At 41.0% G+C, this 11,043-nt stretch overlaps 2 protein-coding genes across 2 annotated transcripts in view; both read right to left on the bottom strand.

Moving 5' to 3' along the window:
- Positions 1-167: 167 nt before the first annotated feature.
- On the bottom strand, positions 168-1,750 carry hcrt (hypocretin (orexin) neuropeptide precursor). Its single transcript, XM_085405265.1, has 2 exons — positions 1,418-1,750; positions 168-678 (listed from the first exon to the last, which is right to left on the bottom strand). The coding sequence occupies exons 1-2, from the start codon at positions 1,748-1,750 to the stop codon at positions 313-315; spliced, it is 699 nt and encodes a 232-aa protein (XP_085261391.1). The 3' UTR covers positions 168-312.
- A 693-nt stretch (positions 1,751-2,443) lies between these two features.
- LOC146671994 (inactive phospholipase C-like protein 2) overlaps positions 2,444-11,043 on the bottom strand; it is a 74,399-nt gene continuing 65,799 nt past the window's right edge. The window contains exons 5-6 of the mRNA XM_085404438.1: positions 7,140-7,249; positions 2,444-4,168 (exon numbers count right to left, since the gene is read on the bottom strand). Coding sequence (XP_085260564.1) covers positions 3,704-4,168; positions 7,140-7,249 — 575 coding nt within the window. The 3' untranslated portion in view covers positions 2,444-3,703. The remainder of the gene's footprint in view (positions 4,169-7,139; positions 7,250-11,043) is intronic.

The raw sequence follows: 11,043 nt of genomic DNA, 5'->3' as shown, positions 1-11,043 counted from the left end.
CCATAGTCCTCCCATCACCCAAGAAATGATCATTACTGTATGTGATGTCTATCAAATGCTTAACTTATTCCAGAAAATAAAATTGAGTGTTTGTCACCTTTGTATATAGTCATGAAAGTTAACAGTTGATCAGCTTTGATTCTTTTTTATTAGATCACAGACCCTTTTACATATATGTACAATATAGAACATTTTTCCTAAAATTTGGAGATCACATTCAAATTCACATTATTTCTGAGGAAAAAAAAAAAATACATTTGGTGGAAGATGTGACTTTTTTCATCTAAACAGCGTCCCTGGTTTTACTCAGTTTCAAACAGGCAGGGGTGTCATAATGGTCGTTCCAGATTGAGCCATCCAGTCCATGTACTGCTCCCCAGCTCTCTCTCTGGTTCTCTTCCCCATTGTCAGAATCCCTGCTGCTTGGTTCCTGGAGCCTTGTAGGAGCTGTTGGAGTCGGCTCTGAAAGCGATACTCGTCCTCTTTTCGTTTGCCCAGAGTGAGGATCCCAGCGGCCGCATCATCCGTGAGGGCTCCACCCGGTCCCTTGTTGCCTGAGCGACACAGCAACACATAAAGGCGGCAGGGACGAGACGGTTCTCTGCAGCACTCAGGCTCGCTGTGAGCGTCACAGGCCAGCTGAGACAGTAGCAGCAGCAAGACCAATACCATGGCTTTCTGGTCAGATTAAAAATATGATTTTTAGGATTAAAGAGGTATGATTAAATAACAGAAAATGCATGAAGTGCATGTAAATCTGAATTAATATGAAATTGAATGGACAAATTCCAATGCATAATAAATATAAATCACTGAATTTATAATAAAATAATACTGAAATCTATTATAAACAATGATAATAAGCCTAAAGCACTAGTCAGTCAGTATCAACATGCCCATGCAACATGTTGGTAAGCTTAAATTTTAACCAACATTGCATTACGTACAATACAAACAGCCCCCATTTAATGATAAAGTTTATAAGCCTGAACATATATGTATATAGCCAGGCATAATTAGTTATTTCTCCTATATCATAGGGAAATTATTTCTATTCTTCTATTTATTTTTATTCCCTCACTCCAGGGTTACAGAAGAGAAGATGCTGTATAATAAATGTACATATGTATTTATCATAGGAGCTTGGTGACATGATAAAACCACATTCAGTAGGAAATGGTCAGTTAAATATTTATAGGAAAATGCATTAAATGTATTCCTCCACTACACTTGAGAATTGAATAACTGATACCAAATATCCCAAATTGTTTTTCAGTAGGCTGCTTATACCCTTAGCAGCACAAAAGGATGCTAATGTAGAAAAAGCAATTAAAAAGAACAAACAAAACAAATCAGCAAAGTAAAACCATGACAAATGCTCAACAAACAAACAAAAAAAATGAAGCTGTCTTCTTACCTTGTTATTCATTTCCATCCCAGCAGCTTGTTGGAACTTGGTGGGGAACCACAACATCTGCTCTGTTGTCTGAAGGGAAGTCATCTGGTCCCAGGGGTAGAATGAGTGTCTTTTATATTGTCCTGTGCCATCCATCCCATCAGTCCTCTGGACGTCATTTAGACCAGTGACAAACGTAGCACAAAACCACTGATTCTCTCTTTTTTTTGGGTCTTTGCTCATTTGAAGTTTGCTGTAAAGCTTTCTGCCATTAATTAGCGGCCTATCCCAGGTCATCTCCAAGACGCCTGAGTGGACCTTTGATGCACTGCAGGTATGTTTTTGTGGCTGCATGCTAAAGGTTTATTAAGACATACCATTACAATGACTGGTGAGGGGCTGAAGTCTATTAGCAAATATATATATATATATATTTTTTTAAAAACGGCTGCCCTTTCTCTGCTCTAATGACAAGTTCATTCAAAGTCTATGCTAATGAGGATGCATGGACTTTACTCTCTCATAGTGAAAGCACTTCACAAGAAAAGACCTAGAAAAAGACTTCCGGTAGGGTGTCAGGCATGTCAGACACATCTGTGCACAAATGATCTGCTTTACAAATCGGGGAAAATTTGCAGTAAAAATAACAAGATAACAACTCTTAAAAGTTGTTTTTATCCTCACAACCATTTACTTAATGTTTGTTGCCATCTTATGGACAACAGGAAGCAGTGCTATCTCATTCATGATAAACTAAATGGCTTAAATCTATTTTAGTAATAAGGCAATCATTTAAGATCGATTGAGAATTGACTATGCATTACAGTGCACTTTTGTAAAGCTATATTGATTGTTGCTTTCAAATGGCTAGGTCTCTTTAAAAAAATAAAAGCAGTGGCACCGTGTGTGAACCCTGCACAGTAAAAACCTTATATCAGTTTATCAGTTTAAAAATCGAAATAAAATTGCAAAGAACATCCATTTATCCCAGTTCATATCGCTACTTGAATGATTATTAAATAGTAATGAACAAGAGGAGACAGGAGAAACAATGAAGCCAGTTTTAATGGGCCACTTAAGAGATCTCTTACAGAATCCACACTCACTTTGAAGTGAAACACGTCAGGTTACTGTTTGACTGTTGTGTTGTGGTGCTAACCCCCAAACCTTTCATTCCAATCCCACATGCACTGGTTGGCTTGATCTGCACCACAGAACAACAGGTGTCAAATCACTGTGTATGTGGAAGTAATGTTAAAAAATACTTAGGATATCAATAAAACTAACAACAGTTATAATAATATCAATCATGAATGTCTCAGAATTATTATAGCAATATATGTTCCCTTCTTACACTTTGCATACATTTTACATCTATAGTCACTTTATTCTTATAGACAGCAGTATCATGTTCCTGATGATCTTTGACCTCTAACGGGAGGGGTCAAATATTCCAGTTGTGACTGACTGGTGAACTCCGCCACTTAAGGACGTGCTCCATCCTAGGGACCAGGACATCAACTCACATAACATCATATACATAGCCCCTAGGAAGGAGACAAAAAGATTGTGTGAGGAGTGTATAAGAATGCCGGAGAACTTAAACCCTAAGAGAATTGACACTAGAGATCTGAGGGGCCTGATGAAGACTGACACCAGCAATAATACATCAGGGTGATTTTGTTTTCTATTTTAGCACTACAGCTGCTTATTTTGTGCTGAAATGGCCATTTGTGACCCCTACAGACTAGTAGAGCTGCTCTACTTTGTGCCACTAAAATTAAAATGGCCTCCTCTTCATCATCAGAATAAGTGAGGGTTTCCTGTATGTCTTAGTTGTGGGAGGGAAAGTGTGAATGTGAAGAAATAAACACTCGAAGACATGCCAAGGTGTCTCTGAAAATAAAAAGGCAAATTTGTGGCATTAAATGCCAAAGTGAGGTAAAGCCTGTACCCACAGAGCTAGAGTACATCGTGGAGGGGCTTGAAAATAGCAGTGCCCAGAGAGAGACAGGGGTATGTAACTCACTGATGTTTTCAGCTGTTATCCTTCTGTTTTTCACTTCTAGCTGAAGTGTAGTATCTCGCTTCTCTTTCATATCTCTGGCCAACTCAAATCACCTCTCAAACTTGCGTCTCGCTTCTAACACGACGAGGCTTCCTCCTCCTCATCATCTCTTTCAACTTCTCAGCAACTTCCTCCATCTCTCTTTCTTTACTGACCTCTTGCTTTCTTTCTACACCTTTCTGCTTCTCTATCTCACTGTCTCTCTTTGGGACGGATTCTCTGTGGGCACAGGCAGTGGGTCAGCAGGATCCCGCAGGACTGTCACTGACAGTCTCTTTTTCTTTCTCGGGGATGGTGTCGAGAGGTACTGCTGCCCCCTGCTGCTGGTTTTGGAATTGAAACTGGTGCTGGGGTAGCGGTGGCGGTTGAGGGTAGGCAGGTGGTTTTGGAACAGGTGGGGCCAGAGGAGGAGCCGATAGCTGGGGATGCAGCTGGGGATATTGCTGGGGATTCGGGTGCAGATAAGCCTGAGGTGCGGTCTGAGACTGGAGCTGATTTTGGGGTTGGCACAGCAGTGGAGGCGCTGGGTGGGTCTTGGCCTGAGGCTGCTGCTGTGTCTGCTGCGGCTGGTGGTGAGGATGGTGCTGAAGCTGTGGGGAAGCTGCTCCATTTTTACTGAGGCCACAGGACTGAGCTGCACAGTGGATCTGACGCAGAGTGTCCAGTGCCTCACTCTTTGCGTGCTTTAGCAGGTCAGCCTGGCCCTAAGATTTAGACACAGAAGAAGAAGCAGAAAGAAACATTTGTTAATATCACTCAACTATATAAAATTTAAATGCATTCAAACAGCATTCCCTAAAGGCTACTTATACTAAGTCTATTTTAAATAACACCATCAATGCAATTTTCTTTTATCCCTCTTTTTTTTGTTTTTTTTAGAAAATAGATTTTAATCTCTAAATGACCATTATCTGCATGACTTTTTAGTGAGAAGAAAGTAAAGGTGCTTATATTATTGCTTATTGTTAATGTATTACTCAAAAAGATGCAGAAGGGGGCAGTATGAAGCCAATGAACAAAGGGCTTTGGTTTCTTGCCAGCCCTTTGTACTGTTCCTCTCAGCTTGTAAGTACTGCTGGCATATGGTGGCAATGTTATACTACATTTCTGCTCTTTATTTGAACACCCCAGAGATGAAACCCTGCCATATGTGGAGGAAGTGGTCAGGGCAGGCATCCTGCGCTACGGCACTGTCAAGTCAATCTGGGCCACTGCCATGGCTGCCTCCCTCCCTTAAGCTAGCTGTCTCTGCCATGTGGAAATGTGGTGGAGTTTTCTCCACAGGCAGTTATTTCTGTGTGTAAGAGGTGCTTATATTATTAGAACTGTCCAAAGGAGATGAAAAAAAAGGGAGAAAGACCACACGCTTCGACAAACTCCCTCCACTTGAACAATCTAATTCTTGACTCTTCCCCTCAGGGTTTACTCTCGCCAGATTCCTCCAGCATGTCCACTTCAACATCTGCTCACAAGAAAGTTGAAAGCAATTTTCCTTTTATCTGCATTTATCTGCATATTTTACCTCTCTCGCACTGAACTTCGGTCTGTCTGACGTGCTGCGACAGCTTGCTGGGCTAACCTCCTTGTGAAGAGATACAGTCTGACCTGTTGTGGACCAGACTAAAATATAAACGGCGAAAGGGATAAAGTTCTTAGTGCCACAAGACAGGTACAGCGGTATGACATACTGGGGTAAGACTAAAGGTGATGCTCTGCAGACGATGGCCTGCGATCTACCCGTTGGTGATGTTAATACACTGCAAGTGGCATTTTAGCTCAACCAATACAGCACGCAAACCCGGAGTATGAGCATGTCATATGTTTGGAATAAAAAAAGAAGGAGGGGGAAAAAAAGAAATTATGTAAGTCATGACTCACCAGGCATAAAATAAGATGGCAAGAAGCTTATCCTGTGCTGTCTGAGTCAAATAACGGCTACACTTGTCTTTGCATGCATTCACCCCTACAGCTGGCCTAACGTTGTCCGCAGGAGGCTAAGCTGATGTAAGGACAGCTACTAAATCCCACAACTATATCCTCATTAAATTCTAGACCCATGTCCTTTTTGTTTATCAGAAACGGACCACTCCTCTGAGAGAAATCGAGTAGTCGATAACCTGCCTCTAGGTATTATTTTACATTTATAGACATTCACGGGGAGTTAGAAGAGACAGCAGAGTATAAGCATCATTGGGACATATAGATTGAGTCAGTTCTTATATTAAAACAAGACATCTACCAGAATTTGATTTAATCACATATAAAAGGGTTAGAGTTACATTGGCTTACCACAGAAAACACTGAGGAGGCCAAAATCTGAGTGAATTTAAGAGGAGGTTATTTAATTATATGTAACTGCCCAAGAAAACAGATTATAACACTAGAAAGTACAAAACGTGAACGATTTGGGAGACACGTCTTTTTTCAAACCCTGTTATTCTTCTAAAAAGGACAGCAATATGGCTGACATTTGCTTCAAAGGATCTCTTTCTCTCTCTTTGATTTTTCTTTTCTCTTGACTAACTGGAACAATAAGTGGCAGAAATGGGCAAATACCCTCATTCACCGTGACAGCCCCGAACTGACAGAAACTGTCAAAGTAAGGTTGGAGAGGGAGCTAGAGACGAACACTGACAAACATATAGGACATGGCTCTTCCCTCGGCTTTCCTCCCAGCATCCCACACTTCCAACTAACAACCAGCGAGTACTTCCTGGCCTGCTGAGAATCTGGAGAGGCTGACAGGTGAAATAATAACTGGGTACGGCTGCCAGCCTTGGCAAACAACCACCAAGCTCTCACCAAATGTTCACTATGAGACGCAGATTACAACTGAAGAATGGGAAGAGGACAAGACGGAGTTATGTGGGTGCCACCTTGTTATTGAAAGGGTGGCTCATCACAGGAGAACAGACGAAAAGGGGGGGGGAGACGACGATCGGAAAAATAAGGTGTGTGAATGTGGTTAGTACTGAGATAGATTCTGGACAGCTGGTCTACCTAAACAGCAAGGGCATAAATTGCACCATAGATGGGTGGAGGACATCATTTTAACCCTAGCAGCAATGCAACCCCCTTTTTGTTGTTTTCCATCTGGCAAGACTGGCATGAAAAGGAGAAGACATCTATCTATCCTAATGCTCAAGCCACTCTGTCTGTACTTAGCATGTGGCGTTATTTTAGCGTTGCTATTACCGGCAGCAGTCGTAGAGGAAATGAGATGAGAGCATTGAGCAGCCTTATCTCCTGTGTCAAGGGGCAGGCAAAGACAAGAATGCATCATCATCAAGGCATGTCTAGGGGATCCAGTGTCTCCTTATGAGGAATAACAGAGCAGCATATGTGTGTCTACAAACAAGCGCGAACAATCCTATCATGTCTTGTCAAGATAGTTACACGACCAAATAAATAAAATGGTACTTGGACTCAACAGTAATTAATTAAGAGGTTTAGGGATTAGAGAAGAGGGAAATACAATTAGCCCAGTGAGCTTTCTTAAGACATTATGTTATTTAATCTCAGCAACATGGTCTCAGATTGCTTGTCCAGTTGGGTACAGTCCCCATAGTAATCTCAAATGCACATTAATCAGTTTTAATAGTTGTACTTTATACAAATGGGGGGTTTAGATTAATTATTAGGCTTGTTGCTGTGTTGTAGGAGGGGTTCACTAACCTTCAGCACAGTGATGTTCCAAGCGTAGCTCTCCATAGCCTTCTGCAGTTTACGTCCTTTCAGACCCTCCTTTGCTCCAATGCGATGCAGGTCCTCGTGGAAGTCCAAACCTGGACAAAGACACAGGCAGGCGTGCCATGTAAATAAAAGCAAATCATATTAAAGCCAAAAAAATACCATGCAAAAAACACTTTTAGGCATATTTTTAGTAGAAGAAATTTCTTAATAGAGTAAATATCCTCATGCATGCAGACCAAGGAAAATAACTACATTTTGCAATTTTGCAAAAAACACCATGAAACAAAATATGCCTGCTGAGAAGTTTTAGGTAAAGTGTCTTGCAGTGTACAAAACTGCCATAAATGCATTAATGCATATTAGTCCAGATCTGTTATGCATATAACTTCACAGACATTATAAAATGCAATGACATACTGTAATATAACCATCTTTTAGTACATTTTATAGTTTGTTCTTCTACCCACAACCAAGTTGGAGCGTTACAGTTGGATTTTAGCATGCAATGTGTTGGGTTGCTATGGCTGTCTAAACAGAGGTCATATGAAGCAGGCTAAACTCTAATTAATCTATCAGTGCTTCCTGCTTCATTTAGCCCAGGCAGACCGTAACTAATCCCCTGGGCTTTAAGAGCAAACTCCTCCTAAACCTAAGGCTCAGCCTGCTTGTCAGTCTGTCCCTGACAACTGACCTTATGGTTCTCCAGCTTCAATTTACTGCAAAAACAATGATGAAACATAATACACTACAATTCACAAAAAGCCCGTCACCTCAAGGCATTCCTTCTTTAGTCTTTGAACATTTCCAGGTGGCAGGTACTGCAAGAAACCTCTTTTCAGGAACATTCTTTAGTTGAACTGGTGGAGAGTAAGAGACTTACTGTACTGTCAGCAAGTATCAGAGCCGTATAATATCCACTGTTTTGTTAGGGTTTTTTTGTTTTGTTTTAATATTCAAAAAACACCCAAAATTTGTGCTAGGAAAGTATGAGATGTCGTCTTGGTTTTGTAATGTAGCTACTAGGGGTGCAACGATACACAAAATTCACGGTTCGGTTCGATACTTTGGTGTCACGGTTCGATATTTTTTCGATACAAAAAAAATGTTCATGCATTTTTAATTTGTCATTTATTAAAATTATAAATATATACTTTAACTCAAAAGTACAGTTTTTAAATTTAACCCTAACCCTTGTGCGCGTTTTTTATTTTGACAGCGAATGCGCACCTGCGGACCACTTATGTGCAGCCCTGGTTATATAGCTCGTCATATTGCAGCCACAGAAATTATTTTGTCCATGAAACCATAAAGCTGCACTTTCTTTTTGCCTTATAGTCTGATTTGTCATAACTTCTCCGTTTTGTGGTAAGCTTTTCTTTGGCTGTCACTTCTTCACCCTGACCTGTCTTATTTGGCTCAGCAGAACTGAAATGCTTTTACACGCGCACTCACATAAGCTCAGCGATTCTCTGCGCGATCAACCTCTCACATGTTTAAGCTTGCTGCGGGAGATTTCACTTGTCATGTTTGCATAGTAAGCTAACGATTAATAAGACGATGTCAGAGGAATTGGTGCACAAATTATCATCACTCACAGATCAGTGCTGTCGCTCTCTATACACAGTTCGCACGATTGCAAAGTGAAAGCAAAAAAACAAGCGCAAATTCAAACGCGACTTCAATATGTCATATATTGACAGTGGCTCACCGATGCCAATGACATAATTACCCAGCTACATTTCTGAAAGAATGCAAAAGCATTGACATATATTTTTCCTACAATAGCCCGACGGGCAGGGAAGAGATAGATTTTGGTAGCCCGACTGAAAAAATCGCTAGCTCCGGGACGTCGGGCTAGCGATATTGCAAGCCCTGTATCTGATTGAGGAATCACTCATCTTTGGAAAAGAGAGTTTATTACAGAGAAATGGCTCTTTCCAAAATAAAAGCTATACTATCCGCTTCTTCTGGGCTATATTCTCAGCAGCATAAGGAGAATCATGTGCTAACAGCTGTCTAAATGACTCGGCTAAAGTTAGTAGCATGCTTGTTGTTTTTGTCTTTGCACTAGGATGATGTCGGCGTAAATGTGCAGTCATATTCGTTGTGTTCCCACTAGTGCTTTCAGGTTAATCTCGTTGAAATGACCTTAACGCCACAACACGGCAAATCTCCGTTAACGAGCTACCGCCGATTGCTCTGTGCATGGGGCTAGACGGCCAACAAGTTAACGAGCTAACTGCGCTAACACACTAGTTCACACCAATGTAATTGAGCATTGCATGGCACATCCAACATACTGTTTTACTTTAGTCCATGACTCGCTTACCTTCAGGGTCATACGTCACATGAAAACCAAAATAATTCCAAACGCCAGATCTGAATGAGGGTCAATTTGCCTGTTGCAAGGAGAGCTTAACTTCTGTCTCGCTAGCTTGCCCTGTGCTCTTCCTTCTGACTATGCTGTCTGTGTGGAGCGCTCAGTGGATCTGCGCTCGACAGTGCAGCCTAGGCGGAGTAGTCGAACACAGATTCACTGAGCGCTCCACACAGACAGCATCGTCAGAAGGAAAATTGATAAAATAAATTACAAATGTTGTATTGTTCGATACATATGCGTACCGAACCGAAAGCACTGTATCGAACGGTTCAATATCGATACGAATATCGTTGCACCCCTAGTAGCTACATTGTTCCCCATTTGACAAACTGTTTGTGTTGTCATGTTCAGAGTGCATCCTTGAAGCACAGAAACATGCAAAGGGATATAGAGGCCTCTCATTTTGGAAAACACAGTTAAGTAGTTAAGTAAGAAGAAAAATGAGACTATGTTGACTTTATGAAGTCAAGATAAAAAATAAATAAATAGAATAAAAACAAAATTACCAGTTTTCAGGGCAAACCAGGGTGAACCATACCAAAAATAACTAATGTGCTATCATTTCCAAACACTGGTGATGTACAACCAATGCAGAATATCTGTTTCAGAGCCTGAAAGTTCTGCTAACAGGGATTAGGACTGATTTGATCTCGTAATCTGTTGTAGTTAATGGGCTCAGAGAAGAGCCAAGGAAGTTTGTGTTCACAGGACACAAGAAATTAGGATGGCAGGGAGCAGAGTAAGTCATGAATTTAGCAAATTAGCTAGAGGACGCAATACAGCTCTTGAAGCATTTAATTTGGCATTATGAAGCTTTCCCTTCCCCTAACAGCCTCGATGTTGCTGTTCCTTAGTGTCACTTAAACTATGTGAAATTTGAGCTAATAAAAATGTGGCCCTGTAGCACACTCTGAAGAGATTGAATTTTACGTTGAGAGAACGAGACAGGGAGAGTCGGGTCCTAAGGAGGACTTAGGGAATAACATATCACACACACACACACCTCGGTAGAGTAAAAGCAGAGAGGGTTTTTGCCTTTGTAATGAGTACTGCAGCAGCACCTCTTCTGCTTCAAAAACATACAGTGGCTTCAGGCAGAGAGACAGAAAGGTAAGTAAATAATAAAATCAAACAGAACCTTCAAACAGGATCTGATGAAAAGAAATAATGAATAAAAAGATAGGAAATGCTCTGAGTGGGGAATGCATGACAGTCAGCTCAGTGTTTCATTAATTTATCTCTATTCATACACACTGCAAAGCCCAAACACAATGCCATGAAGCAGAACGTGGGATATTCCAGCTGCTGATGAGCTGGGAGAAAAACTGGTTAAATCCAAGGAAGATAAATTGAGGGAGAGTTCTTTATCTTTTCTATTGGCAATAAAATACACAGTGCTGACTAAAATAGTGGTTCATCATAGCGAAAACCTTTGCAAGAAAGAGAACATCAATAAATACACATGGTAGGGCTGGCAGAGAGGCAGCGGATCTTTAACTCATACAG

This window comes from Rhamphochromis longiceps, linkage group LG4 (genome assembly GCF_057381845.1).
Source record: "Rhamphochromis longiceps isolate RC_006_pf linkage group LG4, R_longiceps_female_GT1.1, whole genome shotgun sequence".
In the NCBI taxonomy this organism is placed as follows: Eukaryota; Metazoa; Chordata; class Actinopteri; order Cichliformes; family Cichlidae; genus Rhamphochromis; species Rhamphochromis longiceps.
The sequence above is the reverse complement of the archived record's forward strand: the minus strand, read 5'-3'. Positions and strand labels throughout refer to the sequence as shown.